This window comes from Talpa europaea (assembly GCF_964194135.1).
Source record: "Talpa europaea genome assembly, chromosome: 9".
Lineage (NCBI taxonomy): Eukaryota > Metazoa > Chordata > Mammalia > Eulipotyphla > Talpidae > Talpa > Talpa europaea.
This window is the reverse complement of record NC_140076.1, coordinates 8,212,431-8,232,084: the sequence shown is the minus strand read 5'-3', so window position 1 is coordinate 8,232,084 and position 19,654 is coordinate 8,212,431. Positions and strand designations below refer to the sequence as shown.

At 60.1% G+C, this 19,654-nt stretch overlaps 2 protein-coding genes across 3 annotated transcripts in view; one reads left to right on the top strand and one right to left on the bottom strand.

Moving 5' to 3' along the window:
* Positions 1–473: 473 nt before the first annotated feature.
* On the top strand, positions 474–6,393 carry ZBTB17 (zinc finger and BTB domain containing 17; the record flags this gene model as incomplete). Its single annotated transcript, XM_084244084.1, has 15 exons — positions 474–678; positions 1,378–1,464; positions 1,575–1,763; positions 2,348–2,488; positions 2,760–2,882; positions 3,395–3,642; positions 3,747–3,889; positions 3,959–4,259; positions 4,486–4,573; positions 4,661–4,777; positions 4,854–4,974; positions 5,178–5,308; positions 5,626–5,835; positions 5,938–6,027; positions 6,110–6,393. 15 exons carry the CDS (start codon positions 474–476, stop codon positions 6,391–6,393), a joined length of 2,478 nt encoding a protein of 825 aa, XP_084100210.1.
* A 2,339-nt stretch (positions 6,394–8,732) lies between these two features.
* The window catches only part of SPEN (spen family transcriptional repressor), a gene marked incomplete at both ends in the record, with an annotated part of 72,944 nt that continues 62,022 nt past the window's right edge, over positions 8,733–19,654 (bottom strand). The window contains 5 exons of one of the 2 annotated variants that reach the window (XM_084242867.1): positions 8,733–8,864; positions 9,255–9,413; positions 9,658–9,852; positions 10,021–10,530; positions 10,895–18,989. In XM_084242867.1, the coding sequence (XP_084098993.1) occupies positions 8,733–8,864; positions 9,255–9,413; positions 9,658–9,852; positions 10,021–10,530; positions 10,895–18,989 (9,091 nt within the window). The remainder of the gene's footprint in view (positions 8,865–9,254; positions 9,414–9,657; positions 9,853–10,020; positions 10,531–10,894; positions 18,990–19,654) is intronic. The other variant, XM_084242868.1, reaches the window with a different exon arrangement.

Sequence of the window (19,654 nt, the reverse complement as noted above, 5' to 3'; positions counted from 1 at the left end):
GAGTCGAACCCGCACTGCAGAGCTTCACAGCGTGACGCTCAACGCCCTGCGCCACCGGGGAGGCCCCACCGAGGGGTTTTCATACAGCCACACGTGTTCAGTGGAAGGAGCTGTCTTTTAAGATTGCCTTGCATTTGTTTTGTAAAAAATGTTAAACTGACCGTCTGTTTCTGCAATGCTGACGGCTAATCCGTGGCTTGCGTCTTGACTAACATCGTCACCTGGCTAGACACAAAGGTGGCCATTTTGTGTTGGTCCTTTGATGCTTTTGGCTCTTGGCACTTTCCTGGCCAGTAAACCCAGGAGTCCTCAGCCGCAGTTGGTCTTGGCTTGCAGAGGGGGCCTGCAGTTATTTGCCCTTTTGTGGGCTTGCTTGAATTCTCCCCGGCTGCCCCTCATTTCTCACCTGGGAGTTTCAGAGCTGGCGGCGACCCCTCTGAGCTAACTCCACGGCCCTCTGGCTTTCCCCAGCCATGGATTTCCCCCAGCACAGCCAGCACGTCTTGGAGCAGCTGAACCAGCAGCGGCAACTGGGGCTTTTGTGTGACTGCACTTTTGTGGTGGACGGTGTTGACTTTAAGGCCCATAAAGCTGTGCTGGCGGCCTGCAGCGAGTACTTCAAGATGCTCTTCGTGGACCAGAAGGATGTGGTGCACCTGGACATCAGTAACGCGGCAGGTACCCCGTTGGGCCGAGGGCCCGGCTTGTTGAGGGCCAGAAGTTGGGGCTGGCCTGTACCGTGCAGCCCCTGCCCTCTTGGGAGCAGCACCTTCAATCTCTGGGGTGCACCAGGTCTTCTGCGTAGGACTCAGGCCATGAGTGTGTGGGTACCAAGTTCCAACAACATTCTGGGGACCTGTTTTAGGAGCAGGGGGATAAGGGGACAATTGGCAGGGAGGGCTTGTGAGCGCCAGGCCTGGGTGAACACAGAACAAGCTCATCAGGAGGGACAGAGAGCAGAGCGGCTCTGAAGCCCCGGCCTCTTCTCCCCGCTGAGTCAGCAGCACTGCCGGCTGCGCAGGCGCTGGCCCCGGTGCTAGAAAGACTCTGGGATTGAGGAAGGAGCTGATCCTGGAATCCTGGATTTGGGCTCCTCAACCCAGAATGGCGTGACTGGCTGTGAGGTGAGGGTGAGGTGGTGTTCCCTGCTCTACAGATGTGGAAACTGAGACCCAGTGAGGTCAGGCGACTGGCCTGGAGGTCAGATAGAGAGCCGGTAGCCAGACTGGACGAAGCCACAGCCGACACGCTCTGGTTGGCGTGTCCTGTGTGGAGAAGTGTCGTAGCTGGGGAGAGTGTACAGGGTGGGCTTCGCATTCCCCGTCCTCCATGCGGGGGTAGGGGCAGGGGGCATTCACACCCCCGTTCTCCATGCAGGGCGGGCGTTCACCCTCTGTCCTCTGTGGGTGTTCCGCTTTTTGGAGCCTGTTCCCGAGGCCGCGCCCCGCAGCCCCGCAGAGGGAGGTGGCGGTGTGCCGCTCCGCTCCTCACACATCCCTGCTCCCTGCGGCTGAGCGGCGCGGACGGGCAGGCTGCTGGAGCCGGGTCCGTGATGGCTGTCTGTTCCTTGGCAGGCCTGGGGCAAGTGCTGGAGTTTATGTACACAGCCAAGCTGAGCCTGAGTGCTGAGAATGTGGATGATGTGCTGGCTGTGGCCAGCTTCCTGCACATGCAGGACGTCATCACGGCCTGCCACGCCCTCAAGTCGCTCACCGAGCCGGCCTCCAGCCCTGGGCAGAATCCAGAGGTCCCGGCCGTGGAAGGTAAGATGTCTGGCCAGTGCTCCCGAGCAATCCACCTGTGACGGGGTCAGCGTCTAGGTGGGCTCTGCCTCTCCGGGCCACCTCTCCGGGCCTCAGCTCCCCCATCTGGCTGCAGTTAGGGCTCCGAGGGACCCTTGCACTCACTCCTGATCACTTTTCAGCAGCCTCCTTTGTCGCTGTGCCCGAGAGATGAGGTGGCCGTGCCTGGTTCAAGGGCTGGCATGTGGGACTCCTGTGAGCTCTCTGCCCTTCACTACCTCCAGGAAGCCCGCTGACATCCAGCGCCACAGCCAGATTCCTTGTGACATTCAAAGTGCCATGTGGCTCCCGAGCCGATTTGCGTGTGCCTTCTGTGCGAGGTGTCTCCCCACCAGCTTGCGGGCTCCACGGAGCAGCAACACGACTGTTGCGTTCCTGAGCCCCGCCAGCAGCCCCGCGGGGGTAGGCCTGAGAATAAACCCACAAATCATTACCTAGATGGATTCCCGGGGGGCTCTGGGAGCTAGCCGGTTCTGGGCCACTCTCCACCTCTCCGAATGGTGGGCCCTTGATGGGAAACAGTGGGTGTGTCCTGTTCATTCCAGGAGGGGACAAGAGAGCCAAAGAGGAGAAGACTGCTGCCGCCACGGTGAGCCAGCTGGACCCCGCTGGAAGCAGTCCCCCCGTGGGCCCGGGCCGGGAGCCCAAAGAGGAGCGAGGCGGCCGGGCCGAGAGTGCGGCCAGCGGTGAGTCGTAACGCTGAGGCCTGTCACCTTCCGGAAGCCGGCTTCTTTAGGAAGCTTCTGGGGCAGGGACATGCCATAGGCAATGGCACCCTTTGATCTCAGGTTATTTGCTCTGGGGTGTCTGTTCCAGCCAGTGCACGGGCGCAAGCAGCCCAAGCACAGATGGGGTGCCCCACCCCCCAGGCACAGCCTCCACTGAGGGCTTATTCCCCAGAGCCTTCCACATGGGCCAAGTCCCATTCCAGCCTCCAGTGTCTCCACCCCCACCCAGGTGCAGAGCCCACGGAGAAGGCCGACGCCCCCCGGGAGCCGCCAGTGGAGCTCAAGCCCGACCCCACGGGTGGCATGGCTGCTGCTGAGGCTGAGGCCGCCTTGTCAGAGAGCTCAGAGCAAGGTACCTGCCACGCGGCCGGCGGTGCCGGCTTCCACTCCCACACGGAGCTCCCCACTCTCGGCCCTTCTGAGGCCCGTCAACTTTTGGCGGGGTGACTGCTCAGTCTTGGTGCCTTGGGTGTGCACCCCCGGGCCAGGCCCGGCGTCTGCTCAGCACAGCACACACTGCCGCTGCGGGGGCTCTGCTTCCCTCCAGGCGGAGACCCAGGGGCAGCCGGCAGCCCCCAGCCCCGGTGCTGCTGGACATGCCCTTCCTGCCCGGGCCCCTGTGGACAGAGACCCGCCTGCAGCCTCCCAGGAGGCCAGCTGCTCCTGGGGAATGACTGGGCAGTCTCGCTGGGGCGCGCGGGGTGGGGGGGCCCTTTGTGGATCCCAGACGGTGCTGGGCGCCTGCCGGTGGCCGCAGGGAGGGAGGGGGAGCCGGGAGAGGAGACGGGCCTGGCCTGACCTGGCCCCGGGGTCCCTGTGGAGGCCCCTCCCCTCGGGGCCTCAGTACCTGCCCTTCTCTTGCAGAGATGGAGGTGGAGCCTGCGAGGAAGGGAGACGACCCGCCGGAGGAGGAGGAGGAGGAGGGCGTGCCGGCTGTGGTCAAGGAGGAGGGGCCGCCGCTGGAGAAGGGGGACGCGCCCGAGGAGAGCGAGGAGTCGGCGAGCACGGACTCGGGGCAGGAGCTGGGCGCCGAGGCCCGCGGCCTGCGCTCCGGCACCTACGGGGACCGCACGGAGTCCAAGGCCTACGGCTCGGTCATCCACAAGTGCGAGGTACGGCCCGGGCCCGGCCGCGCCCCCCCCCGCCCAGCCCCTCACGCGCCGCTCACGCGCCCCTCACGCGCCCCTCACGCGCCCCTCACGCGCCCCCGCCGCAGGACTGCGGGAAGGCGTTCACGCACACCGGCAACTTCAAGCGGCACATCCGCATCCACACCGGCGAGAAGCCCTTCTCGTGCCGCGAGTGCAGCAAGGCCTTCTCCGACCCGGCCGCCTGCAAGGCCCACGAGAAGACCCACAGGTAGGCCCCGCGCCCCGCGCCCCCCCGCCCGCCCCGGGCCGCCGCCCACGCCCGCCTGTGCCCCGCCAGCCCGCTGAAGCCCTACGGCTGCGAGGAGTGCGGCAAGAGCTACCGGCTCATCAGCCTGCTGAACCTGCACAAGAAGCGGCACTCGGGCGAGGCGCGCTACCGCTGCGAGGACTGCGGCAAGCTCTTCACCACCTCGGGCAACCTCAAGCGCCACCAGCTGGTGCACAGCGGCGAGAAGCCCTACCAGTGCGACTACTGCGGCCGCTCCTTCTCCGACCCCACCTCCAAGATGCGCCACCTGGAGACGCACGACACGGACAAGGAGCACAAGTGCCCGCACTGCGACAAGAAGTTCAACCAGGTGTGCGCGGCGGGCGGAGGGGGCGCGGGAACGGGGCGCGGGGAGACGCGGCGGGCGGGGTTCAGGCCCGACGGGACGGGCCTCGCAGGCGCTGGGGACCCGGACGATGCGGAGAGACGGAGCCTTCCACGCACCCTGGGTGGCTGCTCCCTGGCGGGAGGGGCCCCGAGGGGCCCCATGGACAAGGTGTGTGGGGTGACCCTGCTGACCCCCTGCCTGGGCGCAGGTGGGGAACCTTAAGGCCCACCTGAAGATCCACATCGCCGACGGGCCCCTCAAGTGCCGAGAGTGCGGGAAGCAGTTCACCACCTCAGGTAGGACCCGGAGCCCTGACCGCCCCGCCCATGCGCCCCAGCCCCCTCGTGGTGCCCCAGGCCAGGCCCCCCTCGGTGTCGCCACAGGGAACCTGAAGCGGCACCTTCGGATCCACAGCGGAGAGAAGCCCTACGTGTGCGTCCACTGCCAGCGGCAGTTTGCCGACCCCGGTGCCCTGCAGCGGCACGTCCGCATCCACACGGGTGGGTGAGCGAGGCCGGCGGGGCGCGGGCGGGCGGCCGGAGAAGCGGGTGCCAACACCTTCTCCCGCCCCCGCAGGCGAGAAGCCGTGCCAGTGCGTGATGTGCGGCAAGGCCTTCACCCAGGCCAGCTCCCTCATCGCTCACGTGCGCCAGCACACCGGGGAGAAGCCCTACGTCTGCGAGCGCTGCGGCAAGAGGTCCTGCCCCTCCGCCGCCCTCGGTGCTGCGGGCCCTACCCTGGACTCGGCCAGGGGGTCGGGGAAGACACCGAGGGAACCGGGCAGACAGCTGCCCACCCCCCGCTGGGGGCCAGGGCTCCCCCGTCTAGCAGCCAACGGGTGGGGTCCCAGCCCAGCTTTCCCCGGCAGCTCAGGACTGGCCCCCCCTCTGCGGCCCGCAGGTTCGTCCAGTCCAGCCAGCTGGCCAATCACATCCGCCACCACGACAACATCCGCCCCCACAAGTGCAGCGTGTGCAGCAAGGCCTTCGTGAACGTGGGGGACCTGTCCAAGCACATCATCATTCACACCGGTGAGTGCACCCGCCCGCGGCCCTGTCCTAGTCCCGCACACGGTGGGGGAGGTAGGGAGGGCAGTGCCCGCAGATCCCAGCCTTGGGGGGCTGGTACCGGCTGCATGTGGTCTTGAAGGCAGTTCCTTTCAAAGGAGGACCCCCTTTTCTCAGAGCTTCCACAAGGTGGAGGGGACTGGAAGCTTCTATGCAGCTCTGGTGGCCGCCCCAGAGCACTTCCTGCTGGAAAAAACCTGGGCTGCTGGGAAGCTGAGGCCACTGAGGTCCTCCCCCCACCCCCCTCCAATGGCAGGAGAGAACCTTGCCTCCTCCCCCAGGAGAGAAGCCTTACCTGTGTGACAAGTGCGGCCGCGGCTTCAACCGAGTGGACAACCTGCGTTCCCATGTGAAGACCGTGCACCAGGGCAAGGCTGGCATCAAAATCCTGGAGCCAGAGGAGGGTGGTGAGGTCAGCGTGGTCACTGTGGACGACATGGTCACGCTGGCCACCGAGGCCTTGGCAGCAACGGCTGTCACTCAGCTCACAGGTGCGGGCTGTGGGCATAGCGTGCTCACGGGCGGCTCGTCTGTGGGGCGGCGGCAGTGGGGCAGGTACTTCTGGCCTTAGGTCTTGCTCATTCTGCCCACAGTGGTGCCTGTGGGGGCTGCGGTGACCGCCGACGAGACCGAAGTACTTAAAGCAGAGATCAGCAAAGCTGTGAAGCAGGTGCAGGAAGAAGGTGAGAGGGGCCGTGCAGGGTGTGCAAGCTGGTGGGCCCCAAAGGTCCGTGCACTCCTGACCACAGCCCCCACCTCCCACAGACCCCAACACCCACATCCTCTATGCCTGTGACTCCTGTGGGGACAAGTTCCTGGACGCCAACAGCCTGGCCCAGCACGTGCGGATCCACACGGCCCAGGCCCTGGTCATGTTCCAGACGGACGCAGACTTCTACCAGCAGTACGGGCCGGGCAGCACGTGGCAGGCCGGGCAGGTGCTGCAGGCGGGGGAGCTGGTCTTCCGCCCTCGGGAGGGGACCGATGGCCAGCCTGCCCTGGCAGAGACGCCCCCCACCGGCCCCGAATGTCCACCACCTGCCGAGTGAGCAGGCGCCCCCCCCCCCGACTATTTAAGGATGGATGGCACCCTAGAACTGAGAGGGGTGGCCCCATTCTCTAGAGAGAATAAATTTGATTATTTTCTAATGCTGCTTACAGCTCCCTGAGAGGCGGGGTGGGGAGCTGGCAGCCGTTGGCTGAGCCGCAGAAGGGTGCTCCGCCGGGAGCCCGTGAGCAGAGGCCTTCTCGGGGACGCCAGGCTGCCCTCTGATGCACTGGGACCCGTCAAGCAAGCTGGCTGCTCTGTCCCGATGTGGGGTGTGGGCAGCACCCTCGGGGCATGGACACTGAGGTGCCACATGCTCCCATGCTCGCTTCATTCCCAATTTGGAGGCCTCGCACCTGTTCGGGAGGAGGACCCTGCTCCTCCTCTGCCCGGGAGTTTGGGCAGCTGGGCCAGCAGGGACTGGCCGTAACTGCCTGCCAGGACCCACAAAGCGCCCACCTTGGGCCCATTCAGCGGAGCAGCGTGGAGGGCGTAAAGCACGGTGCAAGAGGCGAGGCCCCGGCGCCCAGTTGGGCTTAGTGAAGCAGCAGGGCTCTGTACCCACTCCCGTCACCCCGCCAGGGATCGAGGCCAAGGCGGTGGGAACAGTTACTTGCCCCAAGTCAGTGGAGTCCGCCAGGAGGCCGAGGGCCTGGAGGGATGAGTGAGCCGCCAGGAGCTCCCGCGGGGCGGAGGGGGCGCGGCACGGCCTCCATCAGAGCAGCGTGCCGAGGCCCGTGGAGCTGCGGCTCCTTCTCAGGCCTGTCAGCAGGGAGACTGCGCCTTTGCCAGCCCCTTCCCACCAGCTCGCTCCCTGCAGCTCCAGTCCTGCACTCAGAGGGTTGCCCCAAAAGTGGAGGTCGGCTGGGGGATGTTGTGAGACCCCCCCCGCCACACGCGTGCACACACACACGCACGCATGTCAATCCCCCAGTCTGTGGCGAGCGTGGAGGCGGCGCCAGCACATCACCAGCCAGGCTGTGCCAGCACCTGCGGGGCCAGCCGCGCCCACCCAGGGGAGGCAGGGGAAGGGCCCGAGACCAGACACCGGGCTCGCCTAAGGGGCGCGAGTGCGCGCAGGGTTTACGTTACACCCACATGGGAAGTGCCTTCCAGCGACCAGCGGGGACCCTGAAGTCACGGACCACTTACACCACAGAACCGAGAAGGGCTCGGGTTCGGCGTCTGATGAAAACCCCTCATGCGAGCTCAAGGGATCCGTGGGGGCTTAAGTGGCGGAAGGAAACCGCTCCCACCTGCAGAGGTGGCGGGAGAAAGCAGACGCGGGGTGAGGGCTCGCTGCCCCCGGGAGCCAAGGACCCTCGGCCGCCCCACCCGAGCGACAATCACATCCACTCCTGACGTGTTTTGTATTTTTTAATAAAGTTTGTAATCCAATGGACACACAAAACAAAACTGCGCTGAGAAAAACAGTTTCATAAATTAATAAGTGTTAGGAGGCGGGGGGCGAGGTCAAGGTACCAGGAGGGGATCGAGCCGGTCCGCTGTAGTCTGCGTGACACCCCCGGGGCGCGGGGCGGGCCCGTGCGGTCACGAAGCGCACTTGTACAAATGAGTGACGATACAAAGTCTGAGTATGAAAATAAGATTTTCTCTGAAAACACATTTTTGGCACAGATTAAAAAAAATGTATGTCAGGGGAATTTGATTTTTTAAGTCAGTATTATATATATTTATATATATTATATATTTATATATACACACATCCCGAGTTCTGCACATCCCACCAACAGGAAATCCTCGTTTGCTCTTTCTCGAGTGTAAACTGTACATCCGGGTGCCTCAGAGACGGCGGCAGCGAGAGAAGGAAGGTGGTGACGCGTCCACACGAGCAGGGCGGGGCGTGGGGACCAAACAACCCAGCGAAACGTTCCTGGACCCCAAGGTTTCAGCAGAAGCCCGGCGTCCCGGGGGAGCCTGTGACGTGTGCTCACACCGAGACGTCCCGAGTGTCGCAGCCTGTCTTCACTGTGCAAAAGTCCAAGTCACTAATTTAGTGCAAAGGCAGTTCTGTTTTGTTTCTTAAAAACAAAAAAAATTAATTCCACTGCCCTGTTCTTTCCTCCGGGAGGAGAAAGCGAAGCCCCGCCCCCGGGTGTCTGCGCGTCGTCGCGGCGGGCGGCCTGTCCTTGGGCTGAATGTAAACACACAGATAGCAGCACCACGGCCCGGGGGTCTGGGGGGGCGCGCGGGCGGGGCTGGCCGTCTGGCAGTGGGGTCCGTCCCCTTCGGCAGCGTCCCCCACGCGGCGGGGCTGTCCTCTGTGCACGTGCCTGCCGCGGAGCCCGGCGGTCGCCCGAGCGACGCCCTCGCGGAGGCTCACACGGAGGCGATGACGATCATGAGGTGGGGAGAGATGTTGGAGATGCTGGCGAGGAGGTCGGGGGCCAGGCGGGACAGGTGGCTCTCGGAGAACTCGCAGGGCGGGAAGATCTGCAGCACGTAGGCGGGCTGGGGGGGGGGGGGGGGGCAGAGAGAAGTAGGGCTCCCGTCCTCGCCGCCCCCACCCCGTCGCCCCTCTTCCCTTCATCGCAGCCAGCCAGGGGGCCCCGCGAGGAGGCCTGCCGCAAGGAGCCCCGGTGGCCTCGGCGTGGGCAGCCGGGCGCGCCCCCGGGAGCCGCCGTCAGATGGCTCAGCTAAAGAGAAGGCCCCGTCCCAGCTGCCCCCCGACTGTCCCCAGGGAGGGCAATGGCTGCCCCGCCCAGACACTGCCCACACGCCCTTCTGCCCACCTCCTCTGGAAGACTCCCCCGCTGACCCGTGCCACCAGGCCAGTCAGACGGCCCGGCCAGCCCGGCCAGCCCAGCCCCCCGCCGCGCGCCGAGGACGGCAGCCGCTGACCTGATTGGAGCCGGGGTTGGGAACGTTGATGATCCCGGCCGCCTGCTTGGTCTGCAGGTAGGTGATGAAGGCGGCCTTCAGGGACTCGGTCTGGCTGACGACATCTTCCTGGTCACGACCGCAGGGCAGTGCCAGCAGCAGACAATAGTCTGTCTCCACCTGGGGCAGAGGCAGCCACCCGTGATCGGGGGCCTCCTCACCCAACAGTGGCCCCGGCAGAGGCTCGTCCAACCCAGGGGATGTGGCACCCCAACCCACAAAAGCCCTCGCGCTTGCTGAACGAGGGAGGCCTGGTTTCTGGGTCTAGGGGTACTTGTGCCCTCACTGTCCATCCCAAGAGCGCCATCGCCATGCCCCACAACGAGCCAGGTGCCAGTCTGTGGGTGCCAGTCTCTCAACTTACCGTCATCCTTCGGGCGACTCCATCTAGCTGGGAGGCCTCGAGGCGCATCCTCTGGGCGATTCTCAGTGGGGGGCCTCCTTCAGAGAGGGGCAGGGAGCGGTGGGCCAGGACGTTGTTGCCAGAGACGAAGTGGAGCTGCACAGCAGCTGTGTCGTTCTTGAGAGCCAGCAGGCCCTGCCACACGATGGGGTACTTCTGCCCACGGGGAAACAAACGGGAAGTGAGCTCGCAGCCGGCGAGCAGAGCCACTAGACATGGCCGACCCGAGGCGGCAGCTTGCTGGTCTAAGTCACGGGGGGATCTCAGGGCATTTAACATAAAACAACTCTTGGAGGTGCGTGGGGAGCCCCCGCCCAGCCTTACCTTCAGAAGCTGGACCATATCCACCGGCCTCTGGGGAGTCAGGTGTGGAGAGGAGTCTTGCTTGGGGGCGGGCTGGGCTTCAATGTGCGGCAAGGCCAGTCCCGGAGGGGTGCTGGGGCCTGAGGTGGTGGGGACAAACAGCGGCTGCTTGGGAGCCGCCTGGGCAGGGAGAGGGGCCGGAAGGTCAGGCTTCATGGAGACAGACACGGGGGAGGGGTAGGAGGTCTGGCTGGTCTCCGCCTGTGTCCTCTGAATCGGGGCGTGAGGCTCAGCTGGCCGGCTGGGGGGCGCCGCCGGGAGGCGAGGCTGTTCCACGACCGTCTGGGTGCCCTTCGCCTCCTGGGAGACCTGAGGCATCTTGCTGCTTGGTGGCGGGCCTGGCTGGCTGAGCTGGGAGGGCGGTGTGGGCTGGGCAGGCTGTGTGGACTGCACGGACTGGGCAGGCTGTGTAGACGGTGCAGGCTGAGCGGGCTGAGCGGGCTGCAAGGCCTCACCTTCAGGAGGGGGGCCCTGGTGTCGGGCAGAATTGAAAGGGAGTCAGCATCCACGTCGGGCCGGACACCGCGTTGCTACAGGGTCAGCCCCCCAGGGCAGGTCTGTCCAGCCGGCCCCAGAAGGGGCTTCAGCCAGGTTAGGACTCAGGTCAGAGGTCACCTATCCCCTCCCACCCCCCCACTCCTGTGGGCAGGAGCCACCACCCCACCCATGCCCACCATGAGCTCCTTCTCCAGGTCTCTGAGCCATGATGTGATCTGATCCTTTCACCCCCAAATTTAGGTAACTCCTCTTTAAACCCATGGAAAAGGCCCAACCTATGGGGGGGGCTAAGTGGTACCTCAACCACTGCCTGCCCCGGAAGGCTGGGCCCTCTCACCTGAGCAGGAGCCTTGGCTCGCGAGGGCAGGCCGATGGAGGCAGCAGCAGGAAACTGCGTGTGCGTGAGCTGCGCCGGGCCGTGGTAGGTGCGGATGTCGCCGTACCTGTACTCCTGAAAGAGCTCCCCACTGGAGTGCACAATCTGCACCCCGTGGGTCACCACCACGGGCGGGGTCAGAGGCAGCCCCTGGAGCTGGTTGCTGGGGGTGACGGTGAGGATGCGCGCCTCACCGTGAGGGGCAGGCGCGGGGGCCGCTTTGGCATCTGTCGTCTTAGCCGCTTCCTTCCCTGGCTGCTGAGGGGCCTTGCTGGCCGGCGGCCCCTTCACGACCCCGTCCGCCGCCCGGGGCTGCTCGCTGACGGCCGTCACGTGGGGGTGCACCATGATCCTCACGTCCCGGGGCACGGTGTACGGGTGCAGGCGGTACTCAGACTGCATCACCAGCACCTCCGACTGCACGGGGGCTGCGGCTCGGGCGACGGGGAGGTGGTAGTGCACTTCCTCCTCCGGAGGGTGCTGGGGGGCCAGGGCGGGCACACCCGCGGCGGCCGGCTGGGGGGTGCTCACACGCTGCGGCGCCCTGACCTCTATCTGCTGGGGCTGCAGGGGGGCCCGCGGGGAGTGCAGCGTCTCCGGCCGGATGCTGTAGGTGATGCTGGGCAGCGTGGGCGTGTTCATTCTCACCTCGCCCTGCGACAGGTGGCTGAGGGACACGGTCTGGGTGATGCTGTGGGGGGGCATGATGACGGACTGCTCCGGGTGTATGCTCGAGATGAACTGAGGCACAGGGATGCCCGCGGCCAGCATGACCGTGGCGTTCGTGGAGAGCGCGGTGGACGTGGTGCTGCTGGGGTGGCCGGCCCTCGGGAACGGGGATGGCGTCGGCCCACTGGGCCGAGGAGAGTGCGCGTCTGGCTTCGTGGCTGCCAAATGGGAGACAGTTCGGTCTGTTGGGGTGCTGGGCCCCGAGGTGACATGGTTCACTTCTGCAGGCAGTTTGCTGGGCAGAGCGGGAGGGTGGTGGGGGGTGAGGGCGGACCCCAGGTTAGCCGGCTGCAGAACCTTGGTCTCGATCTTGAGGGTGACAGGGTCAGCGAGCTTTTTGTTGGTGGTGACTATGCTCGGCGCGAGGACCAGCTGGTTGTGAACCAGCACCGGGGGCGTGTTTATGCCCTGGGTGAGGACCTTCACCGTGCCACCCTGGGTCACGGGCGTGGACACGGACAGGTGAATGGGCTCGGGCTTCTCCAAGGATGGCCGGTCGGCCTTAACAGACGAAATCACCGGAGACGCATTATAGGTCTGGGCGGTGAGGACCAGAGTCGAGTGGGTGGCCACATTGGCGTAGCCCGAAGGAGCCTGGGGGCCTTTGGGCGGCGGCTGCGATGGGATGACGGCGTCGGGCTTGACCTGGGACTTGGACACCGACTGCTGGAACTCAATGTCCATGGCACTGGCCGGGGGGATCTGGCTGATCTTGGCGCTGATGCGCTGCGGGCCTTCCGTCTTCTGCCCCGAATAGCTCAGCAGCACGACGCCCTCGGAAGTGTTGACGCGCAGCCCGGCACCGGAGCCCGCGTCCGCCGGGCGGTCGTCAATCACAGACATGGCCCCTGGGTGGAAGCGGCTGTTTTCATTGGTGCTCGACCTCTGTTTGCACTTGGCTGACGGCGCGATCACCGCCCCCGCCACCGTCACCGCGCCTGTCGTGGCCGTGGCGCCACCAGAGGCAGCTGTCACGGCACCTGCAGTGACGGTCACAGCGCCCGGGGCGGCGCTCACGGCGCCCACGGTGGCGCTCACTGGGGCGGCGAGGACGTTCACGGGCCCCGTCAGAACGTTCACTGGCCCCTTGAGGAGGTTCACGGGGCCGGCGGGCGTGTTCACCAGGCCTTTCAGCGTGGTCACCGAGCCCTTCACCGGGCCTTTGAGGGCGTTCACAGGGGCCGTCAGTGTGTTCACTGGAACCAAGGAGACGTTCACCAGGCCAGTCAGGGCGCTCACCAAGCCAGTCAGGGTTTGAGGAGCGGGTTTTGCCAGAGTTATCTTTTGCGAATTTTCCAAATCGATGCTGACAGGCATCCGGCTGATAACAGAAGTAATTTTGGGTGCGATGACAGGAGCCACCTTTTCTTTGTCGGGGGCTACTGGGACCTCTGAGGACTGAGTATCGGAGGTGTTTGTCACTGGAGCTGCTGATTTTTCTTCTGAGAGAGGCTTTTTAGATTCAACCAGAGTGGGTGGAGCCTCATGCAGGCAAGGGGCGGCACTGACAGGCTCAGCAATCGCAGTCGTGACACTTGTGGTAGTGATGCCTGTGGCAGAAACGTACTTGGGGTCCATGAGGATCTTCCTCAGAGTGCTGGAGCTGGTGTCGACGTCGGAGGCTTTTGTGTCTGGGGGAAGAGCTGGAGATGGGGTGGATCGAGCCCGAGGTTCCTCCTGCCTTGTGATCCATTCTGTCACCTTCGTGGGGGGACTCTGGTGTGGAATGCCCCCAGCAGTGATGGGGGGTGGGAGTTTTGCTGCAGTTACGGAAGGCAGCGTGGGGGTGGGTGTACTTGAATCACTGGGTGGGGTCACAGGGTCACTCTCAATGATGGAGTGCACCTTGAATCGGGCCTGAGGCTCATCATCCCCCAGTGCTGGCTGTGAGGGAGGCGGAAGATCTAGGGGTGCAGAAGATTTGGGTGGGGTCTTTTCTTCGACGCTGCTTTCTTGGGGCAAATTCTCTGTGGGTGGAGTCTTGCTTGGGTCCGGAGCACAGGACTCAGGAGGACTGGACTGCGGCTTTTCACTCTGCTTTTCTTCCTGAGGAGCCTCAGGGGGCTGGACCGCTGTCCCTTCCTGTGCAGCAGGACTCTTGCTTGGAACCTGGTCAGCATCAGAGGCGGGGGTCTCTGCTACAGTAACTGCAGTAACCCCAGTAACCCCTGTTTTCTTGTTTGTATTCCGTTTGCGCCGTGCTCGACTTTTCTGCCGCCCTTTGTCTTTCCGAGCAAGAGCAACTTCTGCTTCTTTTGATCCTTTGGTTTCCGGTGCTGGGTGGGGAGTTTCGCTGAGGTTCCCAACAGCTTCCTTGGTGTCTGCTGTGCCTGCTGCTGAGGAGTCAGGGGCACTGACTGATGGCCCAGAAGATTCTGTAGGAGCCTCAGTCTCCAAGATGCCACACACGGCCTCATCGGTCTCAGGCTCCATTCCTTCCTCGGGAGGCTGCAGCACTTGCGAGTGGGGCTGTCCATCTGTCTGAGACTCTGCGGGGTAAGGTGGAGGTGCTGGGAAGTTTTCTGGCTCCCCGGAAATGTCATTAATGATGGAGCCGATGGCTGCAGCGAGCTCTGTCTCACTCGCTTGGTGCGCAGGCTTGTCCCTGTCCTCTGCGGCGTGGCCCTCCGGCGCGTCTGCTGATGCCTTGAATGTCCCAGAGGTTTCTGTGAGCTTTTCGATGTTCTCCACGGCCTGTTCCAGCTCCATCTGCTGGGCTAACTGATTTGCTTCTGGGGACAATTTCGACCCGTCTTCCTTCTCGGGTTCCCTGTCCGGGTCACCATTCGGCGGGGAGGACAAACGCCCGTCCTTCTGGGGACTCTCGCTCTTCTCCGGGGAGACTGCAACCACCCCCGCCTCCTTCTCCACAGCCAGAGCCGCAGGGCCGGCGGCCACCCCGGGACTGACACTAGTGTCCACGCTTTTCAGACCTGTAGATTTGTCCACGGCTGACCTGGAGTTTCGAGATCTTCCCCTCTTTGACTTGGAGTTTTTTTCAGGGGCTGTTTTCTTCTCCACCACTTCCACTGGTGGAGTTTCAGGTGCATTTTTGTCAGTGCCAGTATCTTTTTTGTCACGTTTCTGTTCACTTCCTGCTTCTTCTTTATCAGCCTTGGCCTTAGTGTTACTTTCTTTCATGTTTACTTGGGGGTTCACCTCAGTGGTGGCCTCAGAACGTTCAGCATCAACTTTTGGCTCATTTCTCCCCTTTTTCCCTTGTGGGCCTCCAGCGGCTCCTGATTTTTGGGATCGTGGGGACCTCCATCCCTCTGCTGGCTTGACTGTTTCCACCACTTCTTTCACCTCAGTCTCGTCATCTTCCTCGGCTCTACGGCGTGTTTTTGGAGGCCTGCCCCGCCTGGGTGTAGTAGGAACTGCCGCCGCCTCCTGGAGCTCCCGCTCCAACCTCTTCCTGGTCACTCTGGGCTGCTCGGTGGGCTCCTTGGCCGGAGAGCGGTGCTCATGGTCCCCCATTGTTGCATAGACGCTCCTCACATTGCGGCGCCTTGTTCGGCTGAGGGGCAAACTTGGCTCAGGGGGTTCGGGGTCCGCGGCAGAGTTCTTGGAGGCAGTCCTTGTGATCTTCTCTGCCTCCATCTTCAGTTCCAAAAGCTTCTGTGCTTCTCCCCGGGGAGAGTTGGAGCGCTTGAGCTTCTCCCGGTCTATCCGCTCGCTCTTCCTCGTGACGGGCTTCTCCACGATGCTGGCTACAGCTGCCTGAACAGGGGTCTTGGAACGTTTGTTTTTGTTTGGCTTTTTCTCTTTTGCAGCAACTGGAGGGTCAACCTCCACATCTTCAGATGTTTGAGGCGGGACCTCGGGGACAGCTTCAGCCTTCTGATTGGCAGTAGGTTCAACATTAGCAGCCGGGTCTGACTTTTCCACTTTTGGCTCATCGGCTTCCTCAGACTTCTGCATGGGTTTTGGAAGTGGTTGCGTACTGTCAGATTCTGGAGCTACCGTGCTCTCTACCTGGGAAAATGAGGCCCCAGGAGTTGGAGGCTTGGCATCCAGGTAAGTCAGCTGGCCCGGTGATGAACTTTCTTCAACTAAAGGCACCCCGGCAGCATCTTTACTGGCATCTGCGCTTGAGGGCAAGTCGACTTGTTCAGGTGGCTCCACTGTGACAGGAGCCAGGTCAGATAAAGGTTTTGCTTCTTCTGAGATGGAGGCTGGCTCCGTGGTCGTCTCCTCTGCCACTGAAGGCACCTCTCCTGCTTTTTCACTAACCGCCACCTTCTCTGGCACTGCCGATGCCAACTCTGGAGTTACAATGGTGACAGCAGGCGGTCCGAGCGAAGATGGAGTTTTTAGTTCTGACTCTTTATTTTCAGAAGCAGATTCCAGGGTCTTGGGGTGATTCTCTGTATCTTCCTGCTTCTCAGCCTCTTTGGGCTTTTGGTCTTTCTCTTTCTCTTTCTGTTGCATCCGTGTGAGTTCCATAAATCGGCTATGGAACAGAACCACTGGCTCTTGAATCAAATCAGGTGTGCTATTTGCGCCATCAGACATCTGCCTCCCATAGAGTCTACCAGAAGCAAAGTCAGAGTCTTCATCTTTTCTCTCTAGGTGCTGCAATCGTTTGGAATCTTGTTCGAAGATTGAGCTGTGCAAAAAACGAGACGCAAATAGTTCTTGCCTTTCCTGCTCCTCTTCTTTATGATCATCTTTTTTGTCATCCATTTTCCCTTCTGAATCAGTCCGAATTTTCTTCTTTTTCATGTACCAGGATGGGATGGGCCTTGGTGCAGAGTCGACCTTCTCTTTATCTTTGTTGTTTCGAAAATTCGCAAACCGGGAATCCCAGTCGAGAAAAGACCAATTTTCTTCTCGAGATGAAGAGAGGGATTTAGCTCTTTCAAGCAAAGCCTTAGTGTCTGGTGTGATGGTCTTATCCAATGCAAAAGAATAAAATTTGTTCCTTTCCAAAGAACTGGGAAGTCTTTCATCTCGCTCACGCAGTTTATCTTCTCTGTCCCTCAATAAAAAAGACAAGCGAGAACTTTCATATAATGCAGAGGCTCTGGGTGAGTGGGATTTGTGTTCAGCATCTTCATCAGAATCAGAGGGCACCTCACCAGGTTCTAAGTCACGCACAGACCTCTTTCGAAGGCTGTCTCTCTTAATTATGCTGTTTGGGAAACTCACATCAAATCTGCTGGCATCTTGTTTCATTTGGGAGTCCCATCGGTTCAGTTCATCTTCAGAATTCAAGGAAGCTAGCTTTATTTTGGCCATGTCTGCCATCTGTTCTCTCCTGCTAGAATCATAAGGATTAAATTTTAAGGACTCTTCCCTGACTGTTATATGAGAATAAGGGAGCCCTTTCTCATCTGCCTTAGGAGACCCTTTTACTGTCATTAGCCTAGGGGAGCCCACCAGGTCATCTTCTTCATGGAAGGAGCCATGTCGGATACTGGGAGAACAGCCGGTCCTTTCAGAATCTTCACTGATTTGGCGTGAACTTCTGTAATTCCTCTCTCTCTTGGTACAGATCTCAAAATCAACATGGTCCATCCTTTTCTTTTTGCTAGGAGGAGAGTCATCAGTGACATCTTGAGGGGGTTTGCCTACCTCGTGAACAAGACTACGTCTTTCATATTCATCGACATCTTTTTTAGGACTGCCGAACTTCTCAGACTTGGCTATTTCCATCTCCATCTGCTGTTTTCTACGGCTCTGCTCCATTTGTTTTCGGTAACTCTGCGTGTGATCAATATCAATGCCAATTTTTTCTTCTGTATTTACTGAATGTGGTTTCTCTTGGCCTGATTTACATTCCAGTGTTTCATCACGAAGACTGCAATAGTTTTTCCTAATATCCTCTCTCTCTGGCCCTTGATCATCTACTAGCTGCACTTGTTTGAGCTGTGGTTTTGAGGGAGGGAGTTTTTTTGACTGGGTCTCTTGGCTTTCCATAGATTCACCTACGGGTTCTCCCAGCCTTGAGCCAGTCCCAACAGAAATACTGGCAAGCTCCTGACAGTCTTTGGGGCTGGGAAAAGCATTCAGTCTGTCTAGTTTGATTTTTTTAGACTCTCTTTTAAGAATCTCTTTCCTTACAGGCTTCCTTTCAGACTCTCCTTCCCTCAGGAGAATGCCATCTCTTGATGGTAGGTCAGGCTGCTTTTTTAAAAGCACTCGAGTATCCTCCATCTCTGGACTACTTTTCTTGACTTCTGATTTTTGCCTTTCTGCTTTCAAATTGGAATCTGCAAAACGTCTTTTCCTAGCTTCCAGCTTCTCCAGATCCGCTGCGCTGACCCCATCCGGGGTCTGCTCTGGTTTCAGGTGCTTCCTAGGTTTCAGCCTGCCTTCCTTATCAACCACTTCTATGTGGCTTGCAAGTCCCTTCTCCTTTGGCACTTTGATTTTCCCAGATTCCACTTTAGACAAGTCAGACTTGGCAGGGTCTGTCTGAGAGGCCTGAAGTTTCTGATCTGAGGCAGAAGCCTTGACAGTATCGTTATCAAGCTTGGGTTTCAGCTTTTCAAATGGCGCATGGTCAATGACCTTCCCCTCTTTTTCTTTCACACGAGTCAGTACCACACAAGGCATGAGTTCCAGGCGGTTTCTGGCCAGCCCTTCTTTGTCAGCTTTCTCTCTGCTCAGTCTGTTAGAACTCCTGGGCCTTTCAGGGCTCTGTCCCCGCTCGTTCTCTTGATCCGTCTCTGAAGACTGAGAACTCGGGGAATGAACTTTTCCTTTTCGTTTCTGTTTGTCAGTTTTGTCCTTTTCCACTTTTTCCTTCCTTAATAAGCGTCTCTCTCTTTCCACTCTCTCAGGATCAAATGTTCGTTCTTTTTCTGTCTTCTCATTTTTTGTATAGCGTTCCAAACGAGACTTGTCGAGTTTATCATATCTTGGAGGGGAAAGTGAGCTACAGCTGCCACTCCGGTCTGAGGATCGGCTGTACAGCCTTCTCTCGGAGTCGCTCGGCAACCTCTCAGACTGGGAGGGAGATGCTCCAGGACTCTGCGGGCGCCTTAAGTGCACTGGACTCTGACTGCGTTCAATTGGCCTCCGCTCGTGGTCTCGCTCCCTGTCAGACTCAAATCTTTCACGTTCTCGTTCCCTTTGCCTGTAACTGTATTCCCGAATATCTTGTTCATAGGGATCATTCCTGTAATCCCTGTATTCCCGAGGATCATCATAGTATCGTGATTCATAGTAGTCTCCTTGGTAGGTTTCCCACTCAGAATAAAATTCTCTCCCTCGAGCTGGATAGTCCCGTCTGGAATCCTCAGGATATGTCCCTGGAGTACGAACATTCTCATAATATGTACGATCTTGGCTATAGTCATAAGATCCCCTTCGTTCCTCTCTGCCAAAATGCAAAAAGAATATGTTAGTTCTTTTGACTCCTTGTCACTCATGCAAATGAAATACCACTTTTAAACTACACAGCCCTATGCAAATGAGTCATCTGCATTCCTAAGTTGAAATATCAATACAAGGAAAGCATCTTTTTCCACTCAGGCTGCAACAGTGCAGCAGGATGATTCCTACTCTATAGAAAGTCTATCCTCAAGTTCTTCTTGCAAGGAGTGCACGCCATAAGCACTGCCATCCAAAGTCAAATGGGTCACAGCGAGGTCCAACACCCTTTACTTCCTCCTTTGGGAGATAAACACCACTCAACAGGGATATGCAAGCACGAGTAAGAACCAAATAAAGCCAGAGTCGGATCATCAGTAAAATGAGTGATACTAAGTGGTAATATACAAAAATTAACACGCACACAGCATTAATGAACTCTCACAAGACACTGTTCTTTAAAAAAGTTTTCAAGTATGCACACAGGGTTTTAATGGCTTTTTGGTCTTAGACCACCAACACATTTTCCACTTACTTATGGGTGAGATTTCCTATAAGCAACTTAAAGTATTAACAAAGACTCCAAACTATTCCTCGGAAAGGCAGGATTGAGAACTTTCTTTCTCTCTTTCTACACAAGCGCGCGCGCGCGCGCGCGAGAGAGAGAGAGAG